The sequence below is a fragment of the Malaya genurostris genome, chromosome 2 (genome assembly GCF_030247185.1).
Source record: "Malaya genurostris strain Urasoe2022 chromosome 2, Malgen_1.1, whole genome shotgun sequence".
Classification (NCBI taxonomy): domain Eukaryota; kingdom Metazoa; phylum Arthropoda; class Insecta; order Diptera; family Culicidae; genus Malaya; species Malaya genurostris.
In genome coordinates, this window is record NC_080571.1 from 197,344,227 (window position 1) to 197,365,386 (window position 21,160).

Consider the following 21,160-nt stretch of genomic DNA (forward strand, 5'->3'; position numbering starts at 1 on the left):
AGTTTTGAATCAAGAATAACCCCGACGTATTTAACTTGATCAACCACAGTAACCTCTGAACCGAAGAACTGTAACGGACGAGCTCCTGTGATTATCCTACGATGAGCGAAAAGCACCATAGATGTTTAGCCCGGATGTACAGATAATCCAACCTGACAACATCATTGCTCAACAGATCGCAGGGCTTGCTGCATTGAATCAAAGAGAGTGTTAATGCTTTTACCGGTCATCAATATATGATCATCGTCAAGAAAACCGCAGGTCGGGAATCCAAGGTCATTTAGTTTTCCTAACAAACCTTCAGCGACTAGGTTGCATAAAAGTGAGGATAGTACACCACCTTGAGGACACCCACAGACACTCAGCTTTCTAATCTCTGCTAGCCGAAACGATTAACAAAGAAGACGATTGCTAAGCATTACATGTATCTAATTTGTGATACTTGAAGGTATGCTAAGACCACAAGCTGCTTCCAGAATTGAATTGAAAGACACGTTATCAAAGGCACCTTCAATATCTATGAAAACTCCCAAGCAAGGTTGCTTTTATGAGAAAGCATTTTCAATATTGTACACAACATCATGTAAAAGAGTTGTAGTGGACTTTCCACGCTGGTAAGCATATTGCAATCCATGTAGCGGATGCACGCCTAAACTAACATTCCTGATATAGTGATCGACTATGCGTTCCACTGTTTTAAGAAGAAATGAGCTAAGACTGATAGGCCTGAAACTCTTCGCTTCCTCATAAGTGTCGTGACCGCCTTTGGGAATAAATTTGACAGTTATTTCCTGCCAAGCTCTTGAAATATATCCTGTTGCAAGACTAAAAATAAGTATTTTCTTCAAAACATGTTTGAAATGTTCATACCCTTTCTGCAGTAACACTTCCTCATAAGTGTCGTGACCGCCTTTGGGAATAAATTTGACAATTATTTCCTGCCAAGCTCTTGAAATATATCCTGTCGCAAGACTAAAAATAAGTATTTTCTTCAAAACATGTTTGAAATGTTCATACCCTTTCTGCAGTAACACTGGGAAAATTCCATCCATTCCAGGAGTCTTGTACGGAGCAAAACTCTCAACTGCCCATTTGACCGATTTAATCGTCACAACGCTTCGAGCAAGAGTCCAAGAATCGTAGCTACCCGAAAAAGTCTCAGGAACAACTGTCGGTGATGGATCCATACATCCTGGAAAGTGAGTGTTAAACAGATAGTGAAGTACATCACCTTCATCAGACAAGGACTCACCATCTGAAGTTCTGGAAACCGACATTAAAGTCCTTAGACTTCGAAAATAACTGCTAGACTTGTTGAGATCAGAGATCAGAGAAAAAATCTGCTAGACTTGTTGAGATCAGAGATATTTGTGCAGAGGCTTTTCCAACCACTTCGCTCAGACGATTGAATAGCATTTTTGTAAGCCCTTCGAGCCGACACGAATGCCTCCGATCCATCTCTGTCTCGGTGGTTCCAAGCTTTTCTGCATAGTTTCCTTAGTCTAGCAAGCTCAGAATTCCACCAAGGAGTTCCTCTAGTAGCTCGCACAATCCGAAGTGGACAAGCCTCTTCATATGCCGCAACTATGAGTGAATTTGTCTCGTCGACAACATTTTCCAAATCAATTGGGGTTTCAATTGTTGGTTGATACCCATAAAATCTAGTCGCCAAGCCCTCTTCATAGGGGTCCCAGTTTATAGATTTGGGATTACGATATGTGATAATATCTAATTTAACGTTTGGATGATCAAAAAAGATGTACTTATGATCAGATAACAATTCTATCAGAGCAGAGAGTTATGTACGTTCAAAACCTCCTCTCCTCACAGATCTCGCAGATCATTCCACGACTTTACCGAAGTACTGAATAGTTATTTAGGTACCGGATTCTGCTAAGTGCACATAACTATTTTCTTATTTTCCCGTTTTACGGGGAAAAAAGTATTTTGCTAATATCATAAACTTCACGTCTGTTCAGGGATTTTTTTAGCAATATACATAGAAAACATAGCCTTCACTGTTGAGCCGAGGCCCAAACGTAAAAATAATATATAGTAAATATATCGAAAATAAAATATTGTGTACATTCAATTCCACTATATTAAATATAGTGGAATTAAACGGAAACATTTTTTTTTCTTTTTGATCGATTTAGGTCATTCCACTAATCGTTCAAAATCATAAATGTTGAATGTATAGTACCTTATAGTTTGACTAAGTAGATATGACTGTTTTCTCATTTTTACCATAAACCCGTCACTAATTTTCTTTTCTTTCGGCACTTCCATAAAGACATAACATTTCGGAGCACGAATCAAGATGAAAAGATCTGCAAAATGTGATTTAAGCAAAGATTTACTCGGGACAATTTTAAAAATCAAATTGACAAGTTTGACCATATTTTGGGTGACTATACCAATTACTCGACTTACAGTCACAGAGAACATACATCCAATCTAGTAGATACTTTTTCAAAAATCTGTACAAAGCATACATGTAAAAATCCGTTGAATATCACCGTTGCGCACGACTTCGTACGCAAGAATTATCATTAGACCTGTGCGCCGATGAAAATTGCAGGGTGGCAAGTGAATTGACGATTTAAATTTCCCGGGTTTTTCCCGGTTTTCCCGGTGCGCAAGACAAAAAATTCCCGGTTTTTAGAACAGGCTCAAATCGCCTATGTTCAGTATATTTTTGAATATTTCTAGAAATCCCATATCCGAAAGAACATCGAGAGTTGAGAAATAAAATATTTTTTGGGTTTCTCGATTTAGAAGTAGGAAATATTCATTATGCCAAGTGCACATAACAATGGGAAGAAGTCGTTCTTGGCTTTCTCATATAGATAAGTTATGCAATCACTGCGAAAACCGATTTCGAAACCAAGGCCTGGAGGGCTGAGTGTCATATACCATTCGAATCAGTTCATGAAGATCAGAATTTGTGTATGTATGTATGTAACGTTTTCGGGCGATCAATTTTCTCAGAGATGGCTGGACCGATTTTCTTGTGGTCCCATACGAATTTCATCCGGATCCGACTTCCGGTTGTGAAAAGGGTGAACAGGTGGAGATCTACAGAGTGAAAATATAAGCTCTAATCTTGATTAGAAACTGTTTCTTCGGTTCGACACCCTCCTTGTATCGATTATATGATTTTGAGTGCTGATTTGTTAATTACGCTCCCAGCATTCAATATAGCATTATCAACGAAACGCAGAGCCACAACACTTTCAAAACGTTTTTGTTTAAGTATGAGTATTTGCTTAATAGGAGATTTGAGATTTAAATAATCCTTGGAACGACGTTTAAAAACCTCATCCATAATTTGTCCAAATATTCATCTTTAGAACCAACGATACCACCCAGCTCAATGTATTCCATTTTTATTTCGTCTGTTACTTTGCTACTAATGTTATTCGTATGTACTAGCTCTTCAAGATAAAAACTCAATCTTTTTGACTATTTCAAATTAATTCGAGGTAACAGTATGATTAAAACAAGAAACATAGCTGGCCAGCGGATATGATAGAAGTGATATATCTTCAACACATTTTATTCATGCTCTCTTCAATAATTCTCTTTAGTTCAGTTTTTACCCCAAATTCGATTATTGTTAGTGTTTTCTTGGTAGCCAGAAATACCATCAGTCATTTAAAAGCCAAATAATTAAGAATTAAATTTAAAGCCTTATAATTAAAATTGAAATTGTTATTATCCGAACTATTCAGTCTTTTGTAAGACAACCACTAAATAAGTCTTGTTAAGGCTTTCTGCAAAATCAGTAGTTCTAAAGACTCTTAGAATTCAAACTAGGAGTGTATTCTAGAGATGGGCAAAACTGTTCATTACAAAGGATAGCTCAAAGTTTAATAGTTCCACCGAAAGAATTAGTTCTATTGAACCGTTATTTCATTCTTATTTTTTATATATCATTTATTTTATCCCTTTTTCAACCTTTTTGGTTTCGTTATTCTGAAACTTTGTATGTTTCTTCGCAAATAATATGAGAGCTACAGATTACAGATTCTAAAATAGTGAGTACTTTTGGCATGTATTTCTACCAACAATCATTCTCTTTCTATACGCTATCAAAGGTCACGAATGTATGTAACTTCTACCAGATTCCTCAAACCAGAAAACATTCCGAAAAACGCAACTAATTTGTTTACATCCTCTAACAATTCGTTTTTTTCATTTCTATATAGAAAATTATCATTCTTGAATAAAGAACTCAAATTCACTCACTCTTCGAGGATAAATAACTTGTTGAACTGTTCGTGAACGGATTGCTCATCTCTAGTGTGTTCCAATACTATATTAGCCTAGTATAGTCTAAAAAAAGTATAGGTTAAAAATGAACAAGAAACAATTCTCCTCCCGATTTCATCTAACAACATATACGATATTCTTTCAAAATTGAATTTTGGCGAAACAGAACAAAATCCTTCTAAAATTCTTAAAATGGACTCTTGTCGCTCTGGAAAAACAACAACAATGTATGCCTCCAGTGACTGAGATGACCTAAGTTTGAGTTTTCGTCGACATCAACACCCGCGTTCTTGTGAATATTACTATGAAATCCATAGGTAATGATATTTAACATAAACTTAATGTGAAATTTAACAGAAATCCAACGAAAGCATCAGTTCGATCTGCTGTTGTTGATAACAACTAAGAAATGCTTTCTGATCCATTAAAAATTGCTGCCAAACTCTTACAATTGTTGAACGAAACATGGAATGTTGGTTCCATCTCCAATGGATTGTGTACCATAAAACCTGTGTGGGACAATACGATGTTTCAAAAGTTTTACTGAACTTCTCACTTAAACACAGAATGAAGTATTGCCTCCAACTTTTCATTTGTTTAATCAGGAAAATCATGATGTACTACGAATAGGGCTAGTAAATATGTTCCCGGATTTGCACTAAAATTTCCGACTTTTTCCCGGTGAAACGAAATTCCCGACTTTTCCCGATTTTCCCGGTCACTTGCCACCCTGAAATTGTCAACATCGGCGGCTAAAGCGTCTTTTCGACCAGCGGCAGCGGCGAATAGACGTGACGCCATTTCCTGGAAATATCGGCGCGCGATTCGGCGTGATCAATTATAAACATATTATTAATTTTATTTAATTAATTGTCCTGTGTGAACAATTTTTCTATTTTACTATTTTCTCGACCTACAATAAATGATAAATGACTTCGAATGCAGCGAATTAGAGTAGAAATTGAGATGAATTTGAGTGTGATTAATTGAAGATCAGTAATAAAAAGTATTGACTATTTCAATGAATTTCCATGAAAACTGTAAACAATTTTCCACATTGATAAAATCGTTTTTTCGGCTGATGTAATATAATCGGCGACATGATTAAAATGTGATAACCGGCGCGCTAAGTATATTTTTCGTAAATTGGCGGCGTGTCGAAATTATCGGTGGCGGCGGCGGCGGCGCACAGGTCTAATTATCATAACATGGAAGCTCTAATGCAAGGGACCATAAGGGATTACGGGACTGCTCAAAGCGCCTTTACAGGAGAATTGCTACTTGGTGATTGCTTTTCAAAACAACCGTTGAAATTCTTACACAATTTGATATCTCTACTTGGATGTCTGTTCTCTGTGATGTCAGTCAACGGATTACGACGTGTTCAATTCTGATATGTTTTCTTCGGTCTTAAAAACAATAACACAGAAAAATAAATTGCAATACTTCTTTTGCACATTCAAATTTCTTCCATTGTTTACTTTTTCTATATCTTTCAATTGATCGGATTTTCAGAACAGGTACAATTATTCAACGCATTATAACCGATTCGCTCCATAGAACGAGTGCATTGATAGTTTCTATATCTGATAAAAAAATTCTCCTTGAAGTCGATAATTCGCAGCCAAACGCCAACTAAAATTAGATCGCATTAGCATTTATCATTTATAATTATTTTCATGATTGTTATTGCTAATAAAAACGAAAACAAATGACGCTTGTGTGTAAATTATATTTAGCTTAACGGGTTTCATTTCGCCTAATCTGCCACTGATCCGTCTTACCCGGCTAGGCTAATCGGTATCATTTCATCTTGCTCTACCTTATCAACACGAATATCAACGCGCCATACTATCATGGTATGGCCGGGAGGCGAATTATTTATCAACAACTATTTTAATCTGACGCCGATCAATGAGTGCATTCGCGTTTACTCGACTAAAATAGCAACAAGTTTTTTTTTCTCCTCTGTTTTGTTTTTATTTACATTTGGTTTTAGTTGTTCGCGCGCTTCCCTGCAGGCAGGATCGGATCGTGTGTGAGTCCGACACAAACACATTGAAAACGGAAGCTACTAATCCATTGAGATTTTAGCCCAGTTGAAAAACATCCACTAACAATCCGAGCGCTCGGCGCGCTCATCAAAGTGCACACCCCCAGCAAACGGCACCAGCAATGTGGAAGAAACTCGAATAACAATGTTTGTCTGTGATTTACAGTTCACTCATTCACCTATCAGAACGAATTCGGCAAATGTATGAAATACGAACGGGCGTTTTCACAGTAATTGGACCTACTGTTAATGGATAAATAAGTAAAACGATCGATAATCGCTTCCGGCTCAGCAGTTTTACATGTACATAACTGATTACAACACCCCAACGCACTGCAGTAGCCCTGGGTGGAATTGTGGCAACTTGGTTGACCGAAGTCGCTCAACGCTTTCTAGTCGAAAATATAAACAATTTTCGAAAATATATTCTCTGTTGAAACGTCTCGCAAGTCATCGTGTTTCACAGAGAATACCACAAATTCAAACGATTACAATGGGCTGTACTCAGTAACTCAGTAAGTGTTGAGTGACGATTCAATTGTAACGCTGTCAAAATAAGTTTTGAAATCAACGGTTACGAAGCTTAATTTGTGCATGCTCTATCAACAAATATGATGCAGATATGTCAGTTCAGCGCAAAAATAGAACTAGAAGGATTTAATCAGAGAGGGTATCAGAGGGACGCAGAATAAACGGACTTCTGAAAAAAGATCTTGACAAGGTCTAGGCAAAAAAATTAACCTCTTAGCAAACTAAACAATCGTAATCTCTTAAATTATTGTCGCCGTTAAGATTACGAGAGCTGTGAATTTGAAACATCTCGAAGTCCTAAAAATCTCTTGAACAATTTACGTTCTTACTATTTTTTTACTATTACAGTACAAACACGTTCATCAGTTCGTCTGTAATTTTTTATAAACAAACATCTAAAATCGAACTGACAATTGATCTCAGTTCTCTTTCGTACGAATAATCTGTAAGATAGTATTGAATACAGGCTTTTCAAGTGATCTCATCCTGTTTTTTCTGAAACGTAAGCGAAGGGAAAATCCGAAAAAAACAAGCCTGTTTCCAAAATTCCAAAAAGTACATTTGAAACGATTGCGACTTTGCTTCTCGACAAACCGGTTTCTTCGACGGATTTGCGTCATTGTATATGACCAAAAAGTTCTATCCTATGTTGGCGGAAGTCGTTTACACGTTCTCCACGACGAAGGTCAAGAGAGAGCTTCTTTCTTGAAAAAAAAAATGGAGTGTTCCTCCATGCAAGGAACAGTCGGTTTATGTGTGCCAAAAAGAAAAATTCTATTCTGAATGTTCTTTCGGTGACAATAGATCCTATTAAAATTGTGCAAGTTCTCTAATAGAATCAAGTATTGCTTTTGAAATAACAATGATTCTATGGAACAGATACTTACAAACACGTATTAGTGTTTTATTCGCCTTCGACTCATTAGCCTACAACATGAGCCACTCGAACAACTGCGTAAATATCAATATCTTAATTGTGATGTTCTGCCCAAAAGATTGACCATACCATCCGTTCGAAATTTAACGGCTCGGTCCACTTCTGAAGAATACTATCATACTAATGAAGACGTTATAATGTCGTGTGGTAGGATGGTGTGCTTTCCGTTAGCAGGATCATTCGTAACACATATATATGATAGTCTTCTAGAATGTGCTTATAATTATTGCTTTTGTAATTTACGGCTTTTCTCAGTTAGACATTTTATTTTTAAAGTACCCGACGTTTCGTTGAAGATGCTGAAATCAACAGCTTGTCAAACCAGGGAAACCATGAGTGTATAAAAAAATAACAGTCAACTTCCAAACGGAACATTCTAGCCAAGGAATGGCACAAGTCGATAAACGCCTAGTAAACATCCGAACCGGAACATGATGCACAATTTCGCGGCCAAAAAGCTTGCAAGGCTCTTGTACGACCAGATCACAATGGCTGCCCTTTGTTTCGATGACGAAACATACGTCAAACTCGATTTTAATCAGCTTCCCGTTTAACATCGCGAAAAATGCCATTATATAACGAGTGATTTGCAGTTGTGGATTGAAATGGAGACTGGTTGACACATCTTCGACGATCGTATCAGAAGTTTACATCGAATAATCGTGTATTGTCGTTCATTCGCAAACATAAGAGCAAAGCCATCTTTTGGTTTGATTTGTCCTTCTGCCACTACTCCAAGGTGATTGATTATGTCTTCATGGTAATTTGTGATTTGTCCTTCTGCCACTACTCCAAGGTGATTGATTATGTCTCGATGCTAATGAAATTTCCTAATTGCCCGGAATTTCATTCAATAAAAAAATAATAAGAAATTTCTAAACAATAAAACTTGCGGCTTGATCAAAGCGGCGGGGCAGTCAAGAACATCCAGTTATTATAGAAATAATATCACTATATGGAAAGGTTTTTATCAGCATATTTTCTTACACTTTATATTTTCAAATAATCGCTGTTCATTTTCCAGCATTTTAGTACCGCTGCAAACCAAAATTTTATTACAGCAAGAACTTCACAGCTGGCGGAAGTAAGGAATGTTCCGAACATTGCGTACTGCACGTAGAGATAGGCAAATGACTACTGAATCACGGGAAGACGTGTTAAAACTTGTCATATTTGAACTATAAGTGAGCGGTCCTTACTTTTTTGAATATGCTTCGTAATCTTTTGTAACAAAATCACAATGACTGCAGCAGTGACTAAATAGTTGAATACTTTTAAGAGCATTAAATATATGCAAAGTAACTAATGCTTACGTATAATTGTGTCATATCTTGATTTTTATTGACCAGCAATTTCTCGGAGATGACTTAATGGGTATTAAGTCATTGACAGAGTTCGAAGATCAAATAACGGACTCGTCTGGTTCCAGAAATACCGCACTTTCTTACTATCGGGTCATTGATCAAGTTCGAAAATTAAATGGCTGATGGCACTTCCGGTTTCGACGATGTGATAGTGATGAAAGTGAGGTAACCGATATATCGCACATTTTATTAACCGCTCAGTTTTCTCGGAGATGACTTAACCAATTTCAACAATCTTAGGCTTGTTTGAAGGACACCGGAAATGTTTGCCGCGTTAGAAAGCTACTTATTGGTCATTCAGGTTTCGGTGCCTCATGAGTACCGGTTTGTGCCTTAAGAGCACGTTTCGCCTTTGACTTATCTATGCTTAGCAGTCCAACATAATCTGTAAATGGCCTGATGAGCCGAAGGCGAAACGTAAAACAATTAGCTACTATTGGGTTATTTAATTCGATCGCCAAGTCCATGACGAACACTGTTGGAAGATATAATCGTGTAAGTGGCACAACCGACAAGTCACAATTTTCCTAACCGTATTCTATTTTCTCATAGGAGGGTCAATGATCAAATTTATACCTTCGGTTTCACGAATGTTGCCGAATGAGCGATGTAAGCTTTGAAATACATTTTCGCGAATTACCTTAATCAAACTGAATTGTGCCAAGAAATCTCTCAACAAAAGAAATGTTTTCAGGAGACAAGAGATTATGTTACCGTATTTAATTATTTTCCGTACATATTTGGAGCATCAATGCGAAATCTGGAGATTTCTGAAGAAATAATGCAAAATCAGTAGATTATAATAGGTTTATCCGAAAATCCGTGGGAAAGACATGAATCCGTTGATCTACGGATGGCATCGCTGCTTCAATACCAGATAGATGGTTTAATTCACAATCTTTGAAATGTTCAAACAGGATGTGCTTATGATATAATATTATTAGATACTGTTCAAATTAAACAAAAACGGATGCTCTTTCTGGAGTTTTGCTTGCAATAGTAGAGTTCGTTTTCATTTTAGTTTTTCGAGCGGTACAATTACTAATTCGTAGTACACTAAATCGACAAGTACGGAATTTAATGGCGGTTTCTATGGCCGCATCGTGCTAGTGAACAGGGCAAAATAACTAATACCAAATACACTGGGGCCACCAGCAGATTCATCAATGTGCACTGTGTGGTCCGACCAACAGTAATCCACGTCGAGTATTGTCCGAAGCAGTGAATGCAACCAATGTGGAGCTATTAAATCCCGTACCAATTCCAAATCAATACATTATTTTATATTGATGAAACTGAAGTTAAAAATTTAAATTAATTTTCAATTTTTCAACGAAACTTGAAACAATTCCCGAGCATCTGCCATGGGAATGAAAGTTTCGATTTCGGTTTCAAAGTTACGAGATTGTTTATACGACCTTTCGAAGTTATGCGATTTTTTTACGATACGTATCCCCTACATGAAAAATATATCAGTTTAAATGAAACAATTGTTAAACAAATATGAACAATACAAACAACGGACAGTCCTGATTTTTTTCTGCAACAGCACAAAATACCACAATTCAACTAAATGATCGATTCGGTAAAAAGGCGATGCTTCCAACTTATACCGTTTTCGTTTATTGATCAGAGCAGCCCGAGGCTGACCCAGAGTCGCCCAAACAATTTTTAATGGGTTTGTTTTAGCAACCTGGGGTCGCTCTAGATCGGACTCTAATCGAGTAGTTTCGCTCTGAAAATTTTGTCGGGTCGCACCACGCATCCATGCGAGTTTGTTTATTTTTTTCTTTTTTTCATGAGTTGTTGTTTAGGGCGCGTACCACGTGCTCGTTTTACTCGGAGTCAGAGTCGCCCACGTGTAGGTTCAAAAACGAAAACGGTATTATATGTCGCCTACTCCTACAAACCGTATTGCGTTGCTCCAGCGGCACAGTTGCCACATAACCCGATCTTTCGAAAAAACAGGCAATCATTTGCTTAGAAGTGCTTCGTGCGCAAACAACTTGGATTTGGCTCGTCTTGGAGCACCCATACAGCCGATTGCTGTTTTGTTTCCGGATCATTCGTATACATCCATGATTCGTCACCTGTTACGATCTTATATACGTCGGGTGATGCACCGCGATCGTATTTTTTAAACATTTAAATCGACACGAGCCTTTTTTTGAGCGATTGTCAAATTGTGCGGGATTCAACGAGAACAAAACTTTTTCTAACGATCAGATGCTCATGCAATATCAAATGCACGCGTGTGGAACTAATGCTCAAGAATGCCTCTATCTCACGGTATGTTACTTGACGATCTTGCATTATCAGTTCAAGCACAACAACCATGGTTTCTGGAAAAATAATTGACTACGACCACGATTGAATTCACTATACCAGCGATATACAGTGGTTTTTGATGGTGCTTCATTGCCATACAAAGAACTAAGTTCATCGACACACTCTTGTTGAGATAATCCACGTCAAAAGTTCTGAAAAATAATCGCAACGAAATCCTTCTCTTGAAATTTACATTTTTTAGCTAAATTGATTTTTTTAACTCATTGTAAACAACACAAATACCGCTTGTACATTAAAACGTTCTGAGTACGTTCATGTTAAAAATGTCAAACTTTATTTTGGTGTTGCCAGATTTGAGCTATTGACATTAGTGTGGCCAGTTCCCGAAATATAAGTAGCGGCCTACGTAAAAATTTCAAACCGTTTTATAAGTTACGACACGAAAAAGGCACGAAATTTCCAAAACACCTATCAATACTAATCAGATTCGTATATTCAACTAGATGATGGCCAAACAAACTGTTTTCGATTATTATCTGGTGTTCCAGGTGCACCGGAAATAGCGATTTAAAATTTCAGGGTTATACATACGCTTATGAGAATGATATAATTACACAACTAGGAAGATTGAAACAGATTTTTCAATTTTATTCGATCTCTCAGAATTTTATATTACTTGCTAGAATAGTTTTCCATCGAGAAATGTTATACCAATACATTTTTTAAATTTTGTCATTGTGACAAACATTTTGCCTATCTCATATAAAGACCCAGCTGGCCGAATGTCATATACCATTCGACTCAGTTCAACGAACTGAGCAAATGTTTGTGTGTGTTCGTATGTGTGTATGTAACAAAAACATGCACTCGATTTTCTCGGAGATGGTTGGATCGATTTTCACAGATTCTTAGATTCAAATGAATGATCTCTTTGTCCCATAGGTTGCTATTAAATTTTACCCGGATCGAACTTCCAGTTGCTATTAAATTTTACCCGGATCGAAAGTTCCGGGGTAAAATGTACAAAAAATATAAAGAAAACGGGTACCCGATTTTCTCAGAGATCGCAAAACCGATTTTTTTCAGCTTGGACTCAAATTTAAGGCCTTGTAGTCCCATAGCGTGCTATTGAATTTCTTCTGGATCCGTCTTCCGGTTCGAAAGTTACGTGGTTTACTTAGTTAGTTAGTTGGTGATTAGTTTGAGCTAAAAAAGTGCACTCGATTTTCTTAGAAACCTTAGGTTCAAATGAAAGGTCTTACAGTTTTATATAACACTACCAATTTCATTCGGATACCATTTCCAGAAGCGTTTTTTTTTGTACATGACACGGAAAAATCAAGCCAAATACATTCAAATAGCCGTACAATTCTTCAGATAGGCAGGTAAGGTAAGTTTATGACCAAATACATTGACTTTGAGCATACCGGATAAACGTTCCTGATTCCGCAAGTAACGGAAAAGTGCTGGTGTGTTCCAAACCGGAAATCACTCCAATTTCTCAGAAACGGCTAAACCGATCTTCGAAAGCTCAGATTCAAATGAAAAGTATTATGTTTCCATAAGTTAATGGCTTCCGATTCCGGGAATACAGGATAGTGTGTCATATAGATATCGTGACTCCCGGTTGCAGAAGTACCGGAAATAGTAGTCGAAAACTCAAAAAAGGAAAGCTGTTCATTTTCTCAGAAGCAGCTGAGTCGTTTTTCACAAACTAAGACTAAAATTTATAACGTATATAAAAATAGACGGCAATTGGTCTTTGTTCGGATCTCACTTCCAGTTCGAGACAACAGGGTGATATTTGTTTAATTTTAAACGGCCATTCAGAGCGAAAATGCAAAACACGAAGAATTCATTTTGTCTTAGTTTAAAAAGTTATGCTATTGTATGCCCAAACAAACTTTTTTATTTTTATTCAATACTAGCTGACCCGTCGAACTTCGTCTCGCCTGAAATTATTTTTCTAAATTTGTGTTTTCGAACAGCAGAGTTGCCAAACGTTAATGTTTCTTTCCATTATTTTACTGATTACTTGGCTTACAATAAACGAATTACGACAAATTCATATCCAACACAATAACTTCGTTCCGAAGAAGAAATATCATCAAGAATTATTGTGGATATGTTCAATGCTTTTGTTACGCAAAAACTAAACAAATGCACCGTTTGCCATCTCATCCTTCGAGTCAGTGTATTCAACAGAGATTGTAGATCTCTCTCAAACTAAAGATTTGACATGTGGGATGATGGATTGCATTGAATCATATCTGACTGGTCGCAGTATGACCGTGAGAATTGGCGACTGCGTTACTCCATCATTCATCGTGAGCTCTGGTGTTCCTCAGGGAAGCCATCTAGGACCATTCATATTTCTGCTATATCTAAATGATCTGAATTTCGCATTGCAATGCATGAAGCTATCATTCGCCGACGATTTCAAACTGTTTCATCTCATCAAATATCTGAAAGACTCAAACTTCTTGCAGTCACAGTTGGATGTATTTTCTAACTGGTGCAACGTCAACAGAATGGTTATTAACGCCTTCAAATGCTTCGTTATCTCCTTCTCTCGTAAACGAACCACGATCATGTATGATTACACTATTTCGCAAGCTGTACTAAAACGGGAGACATCAATTAGGAATCTAGGAGTGCTGCTAGTTTCAAGGATCACATAGAATATACCCTCTCTAAAGCATTAAAGATGCTAGGATTCATCTTTCGCATCTCAAAAAATTTCAATAACATATACTGTCTGAAATCGTTATATTGCGCTCTAGTTCGCGAGTATGCTGTTGTTGTTTGGGCACCGTATTATCAAACAGATAAGCTACTCATTGAAACTGTTCAGTACAAGTTCATTCGTTTTGCTTTGCGTCGCCTGCCCTGGAGAGATCCATTTAATCTTCCAAGCTACGAAAATCGTTGTAGACATACACTTCGATTTGCTATCTGTCCGCCGTGATACACAAAAAGCTGTTTTCCTCGCGGACCTCATCCAATCTCGAATTGATAGTGCAGATCTCCTACAACAGCTTAGTTTTGACATTCTTCGGCGTAATTTGCGGTTTAATCCCTTTCTCAGAATTCCTCGTGCTAGAACTAACTATGGGTTCATTGAACCGTTTTCGAGTATATGTCGCGTATTCAATACTTGCTCTGATGGATTTAATTTCAATTTATCTCGTAACGCCATTAAAACCCGTTTTCTCCAAATATTTTCCCGGTAGTTTTATTAGGATAATTAGTCAATATGAATCGTTGTTAGTTAGCTTTGTAGTTTAAATAAGGGTAATTTAAGATTTCGTTGTGTATCATTTGGTCAAATGTTATTTGTTGATACAAAAGATTAGAAGGTTTTATGCCTGCTGGAGAAAGAGAACCAAAATCTCAGCTCCAAAAAGCTTTTCCCTTGCTCCTAAATAAACAAATAAATAAATTAACAGATGGATGAAAAAGAGATAACCAAGATAATTACTTTAAATTTACCCCCCAAATTTCCAAAAGCAGCCCTCGGGGATTGTTGTTTATCATTGAATATTAAGACTTATTTGTACTGAAGACGTTTAAAATTTAATAGCAAATCCTTAGGGATTATCGAAAGTAATAAATTAATTTTGGACGGTTATCCATAACCTACTTCACCGCTAGTGATATTACTTAGTCGTGTTTGATGAATGTTCGTAGCAGGATAATGACAGGATCAATTTTCGATTAACGAATTAGCGATAAAATGAAAAATACTTGGACATTCGAAAGTTCAAATTACCCTTTTATTAAATATTGTGTCCATTAACTTTGACATGAACGCTATATTCGTTCAAGAATTGTATCAAAAGGCCTCTCATTCGTCGAGCCACCACATCGGTTTGCTTAGTATTCAGTCATAGAATTAAGTTAGAATCAATATTCTGTTCTAGCGGAGTGAACATGAGGAGTGATTATACCAGTATTCTTCTTATCGTTAAAGCCAATGTATAAAACAGCAGATCTCACAACTAATGGTTCTTACATGCCACGATTTCTCCTTCAGATATGATATTCACGATTCGCATATGGTAATTCGTCAAGTAATCCAAAGTTCGGAAAATGAAATGATTTGGCTTAAGCAGCTTACAAATGTCATGAATACCATCCGTTTTGAAGTAAACCATTCTTGAAAACTCACTCGAATCGGCTGAACAAACGTCAGCATGCTAAATGCAAGGAAAATATTTTCATCTGAACTCATTATTTCAACAGCAGAATCCTATAATTGATACGTAAAAAAATCGTTACATAATTTGATTTGTTCAACTCACGCCCACGATGGCCAACATAATTCATCTAACTACATCTACTGGTAAATGACATTAGAACTTGTGCTTCTTTTTACGGTATAGCTAAAACAGTCATTTGGCAAGTAATGATTTTGATACCCTATTAAGCACGTGTTTCCAAATGACGGATCAATCATGCATGTAAAATCTCCACCCAAATCTACTCGTTGTGCGCCAAACGATTTTCCAAAGATCTAGTATTCTTTTCTTCAACGGCGAAATACTAAGCATCTCCTTGCGCGCCAAACATCAATTGTAGATCTAGCAATCATTGGCGACTTTTGCAGTGGAAAATTCCATTGTCCATACAAAATAACTTTATTGGTTTTTCCCACTTTTCCGGTAAGTTTTCCTAATTTTTTTGATGTACGAACCCGGTGGGGGTAAAAAGTGATCAAACAAAAAAAAAAGCATCTCAATCCGTCCATCTGTTCTTACGTGATGCGATTACAAAGAATGATCTCTGCATTTTTATATATATAGATTCAACGAATTTTTTTAAGAATCCCTTAGTAATGTTAATGAAAATATGAGTTATATGAGAAAGACATTGTATAGCACCACTAGATGGATTAAAACAGGTTTTTTAAGTTGCATGAAAACAAATTGATATTGCAATCTTGACAGAAAAAAATACAAGACCCGCTTTTACAGGAATATTAATATGACTTTAAGTTTCACGTTCAAGCATCAAACATCTTTCTATTCTAAAGACCAGTGCAAAAAAGGGATCAGGGTCATTTCACCGAAAGTCATTTCGCCAAAAGCGTCATTTCGCCGAATGGCATTTCACCGAACGGACCACTTCACCGAATGTCATTTCGCCGAAAGGGTCATTTCGCCGATTCCTGCAATTGTCCTAATATTATAATTGGAATTGATTTAAAATGAACACAACGGAATGATAATACGTTAACGCCCGTTTTTTGACCTACAATTGTACTTCTTGAATAAAGATTGATTATTGTACTCTGGAATAAAGATTGATTCATGAACCTCAGGACGGAGTTCCCAAGGAAACATGTGAACTATTAGTCACTAAGCATCAAAGCAATTGCATAGGTGTATCTACCAAGCAAATGTATGTGGTATTTTCCGTTTATAAGGTGAAAAATTATCTAATGCGGCTTCGCCACATCGAATTGATTCGTGTGCTGTCCGACCTCGCTCCCGCTCGTTCGGACCTAACTAAAGCAAGGAAACCTACCTTTGAGTAGACCGGGCAAACGAGGCGGTTACAGGTTTGTATGCAAGAGGCCGCCTCCCCTTTTCGGCGAAATGACCTATTCGGCGAAACGACTTCCGGCGAGATAACCCGCTCCCCAAAAACGACCATTGATTGTATGAAGATTGTGTTTGAGTCTAAATAAATAACCAAAGTTGAGTTAATGTCATTCTCATACATGAATTTCAATGAACAGCATCAACATAGAGGACAAGATAAATATAAAAATATTTGAGAAATTCGATGTCAACATTTCATAAGGTCACATAAACCAATGAGAGTTTCTCTTTGTTTACTTTCTCTTCCATTAACAACTACTTAATTTTCACATTGACCTACAAAATATACGTGTAGAATGAAAGATAATATTTCCATTTTTTAAAGAAGATTTGAATGATAACTCAGATATAGTCGAAAGAGAAAGTAAACAAACAGAACCTGTCGATTGCTTTGAGGTTCTTTTAAAATGTTTACGCCGAATTGTATATGCACCAAAAGCACGCAACAGTTAGTAGTAATCAGAACGATATGGGACTCGTTCTCAAAACATCAGCCCAACAAAAATGAGGCAAATGAAACTTACCCGAGAAACTACAATGGGAGAAATCTCTCGCATAGTCCTCTCGAACTCCAACTGCTGCATCTTCATTTTCTCTTCTTGAATTTTAATTTTGTCCCGATATTTCCTTGGATTCGTCATTATCAAACTTGTTATTTATGATGTTTGAAAAACAAATGTTTGTGAACTTTTATTTGTTTAGTAACTCGTTTCAATCCGAGTAACAAACCGCCAATTTTTTTTTCTTAAACCGTCAGCAAGTCCGCTAACCACCATTAACTAACCCACTGAAAAAAACTGAACTTCTCACTGCACAGATCGCAAACGTTCTGAATCAAAATCACAGCAAAACACCCAATTTAATTCACGCGAGGTGTTCGATAAGCGTCTCCAATTCAGACTGATTCTTTCGCACTTTAAATTGAATGGATTACCGGTTTGGTTAGGAAGCAGCATTCCATCCAACGTTACAGGTATTCTGTGTATTTTCGACACCTGTAGATTTTTTTGCGCTCTGTAGCCGAGAACTCTGTAGCACAAACACCCAAAAATGATTGGCGAATGAAAACTTCAGAAAAACAGGCGAGACGATCGGCTCGTCTGCATACATTCGAAAGGTTGGCCTTGAATGTGTGTATATTGATCATCATCTTTCGGTTGGCAAAGAATACACGATGCGCAAATCCCGTTGTATTTGTCCGAAGGGTAAACAACAACTCCCATCAGATGGATGAGCTACATTTAAATGTATTCTTAACACTATTGATATATATTTACTTCCATGTGAATGCGTCGGTACACAAGCATAAACAAATGTCTTCCAAGAAAAAGGCGAGGCTGTGATGTCAGTTCTAACTCTTAACATTTAGATTTTTATTTATTCGGCTCATGCATAATTCGACTTACTAAGCCATTCGTATTGATACCATTCAGATTATAACACACAAGTTGAATTGATTTCGAATGCTCTTATATAACAGAAATGTTGATGTCAAGTAGTGATTGTCAAATATGATAAAAATAATATTTATGTTTCGAAAATCCCAAACTATGTTGATTCAATCTGAAGAAATGGGCGTAATAGGTGTGCTCTGGGCTGCACATAACTTTATTAAACATGACTTTGTTTACAATTTATGTATGTTCAGCATATGTATTCTGTACTAAAGCTAAATATATATTTAAACTTCTCGGCTGAAACTCCGAGCTGCTCGGTACTAATTCTTTCGTATCCCATAACATATATACAAGAACTATTCATAGTTTATAGACTACCAGGTCAACTTAACCCCAGTCTAATAAATAAGATCATCGTAATTTGTAACAATGAGTATGAGATAGTTCGGAACTTAAATGTTACAATAAGATCAAACAAATTTCAGCAAAGATGTACTTTACTTATTTTGACACTTTTTTGCTAGAAAAGCTCCCACTTCGTTGTCAGAAAAAAATTAAGGAAGGTCACAAATAAATTCTGTTTCAAGCTTCTACTTTATTGTTGATTTGACGGGTTTAGTGTAATAGGAAAGATTATTGCCTCCTCTAACTGGGTTCCAACCCAAAGACAGTTTTTCTGACCTTAAAAACTACCACAAGCCTTTAAAATCGATATACATAATAGGGGAAAGTAAGGAGTTTCGAACTGTCTTGTGTCTGTTATTATCTGACATCGATTTATACGAAATTTCTGTCGTTCTATTATTTCAGTTTCATCACATCTTTCAATTAGCAATCGAATCGATGAGACACATTAGGGATGTAAAGTTCGTTTTATTTTCGAAATTTAGAACTTTATTGACAAGAATTGGTTACACATCCAATATTCAAAGCGTTTTTCATCGCTAGCCACTACTTTTTCAGTTTTTCTGGAAATTGACTGATACCCTTTTTGAACAAATGGACCGTTTTGACCGCAATCCACGAATCGATCGATTTTTCGACTTCATCATAATTGGAGAAATGCTGGTCAGTCAAGCAAAGCTGCATTGACCGCCATTGCAATAGAGGTAGAACTTCCTATTTGAGCAATTCTTGGTATGTTTTACCGACTGTGCAACATGTGAGCGCGCATTGTCATGTTGCAAAATTGCTCTGTAGTGCCAATCGGAGTTTTGTGTTTGTTTTCCTTGCAATGCTCGGCCCAAACGCATCAATTGTCGTTGGTAAATTGCATCGATTGCAGCAGCTCATAATACACCCCAGGTAACCAGTAAGCACTAATAATGACAGTAAAATAGCCTTTTTGAGCAACAAAAATTCTTTTAGCTTTATTTCTGCAATATGAAAGCTTATATGTTGTAAATCAGAACTCAGCTTTCAGAATGCATACTAGCCATAAATAAGCTTTATTTGAAGAGCCGTATATTTTGCAGAAGTCGGCTCTAATTCTATCTCAAGAGCAGTTGAAATGCCAATTAGCATTAGTATGTGCTTATTGTATACCTGGGACGATACCCAGCTGGTCTCACCATATTCAGAGCGTGACCTTCAGGCCATGAATATTATGAAGGCTATTAGTGAATGTAATGTTCCTAGAAAGTTCAAATTCGTTTCTACCGATAATTTTACATGAAAGTCTCTGATCTGACAAGGTATTTGCAACTGCGGACAAAAAATCTAGGTTTCGGGATAAACAAAACTATGAATTCTCAAATGGACAAGCAAGCTGATAATTCAATACTAGCTTTCTACCTACCTACTTTAAGCCTACTTTAAAACGAAGCCTCAGTGGCCCATAGTGTTATATACCAATCAATTAAGCTCGACGAGATCGACAAATGTTTGCGTGTGCACCTTGTAATGCGTTTTATTACTGCGCAATTTTTTTTAGATGAACCGATTTTAACAAGCTTGTTTGAAAGCCACTGTTGAGCCATTAATCAAATTCGGAAATTAAATGGCTGCAACTTCTGCTCCCAGAGATATGATGGTATAAGTGACATAACCGACTGAAATTATTTCGGCTCAATTTTTATTTATCGGTTTTATTACGGCTCAATTTTCTCAGAGATGGATGAACCGATTTTAACAAGCTTAGGCTCGTTCGAAAGCTACTGTTGGGTCATTGATCAAGTTCGAAGATCAAATGGTTGTGACTTCTGGTTCCGGAGATAATATTGACGTAACCGGTACGATGTCAAAATTGTTTAAAATAATCAAAACTTGACGTACAAACTAGTAGAGTTTGTACGTCATGTTAGTTGATGGCCATACGAACCGACTTCGATTATACCAGTTCTCGGATTTATGTGTGGGAAGTTTCTACAATAGTGGCAATCTCTTCGTTTTCTCATGGACCGGTCAGAGAACTGTTTCATTCTGTAGGTAATACTATTTAATGAACAAAGAATCTCATTGGTTTCCTTAAAAAATTGAATTTTGACTAGAATACCGTAATATATATTATATATGAGAATATGATTGATATGAGAAAGGCATCATTACATCACTAGGTGGATTAAAACAGGTTTTTTGTTATGTCGTTTATATTGATACCCGACTTTAACCAAGTTCCGTCGTTCACCGGGGAAAAGCATTCAACTTTTTCGAATTACAACGATTTGAATAAAAACTTAACAATTTGCAATCTCGAGAACGCCTGCACC

The 21,160-nt window shown here is 36.8% G+C and overlaps 1 protein-coding gene across 8 annotated transcripts in view; it reads right to left on the bottom strand.

Moving 5' to 3' along the window:
- LOC131426917 (CREB-regulated transcription coactivator 1) overlaps positions 1-21,160 on the bottom strand; it is an 83,003-nt gene that overhangs the window by 39,477 nt on the left and 22,366 nt on the right. The window contains exon 1 of one of the 8 annotated variants that reach the window (XM_058589685.1): positions 17,580-17,730. The exons of 6 other annotated variants lie outside the window; for them this stretch is intronic. In XM_058589685.1, the coding sequence (XP_058445668.1) occupies positions 17,580-17,696 (117 nt within the window). In that variant the 5' untranslated portion in view covers positions 17,697-17,730. Of the gene's footprint in view, positions 1-17,579; positions 17,731-21,160 lie in introns of those variants that run through there. One more of the 8 variants, XM_058589688.1, reaches the window with a different exon arrangement.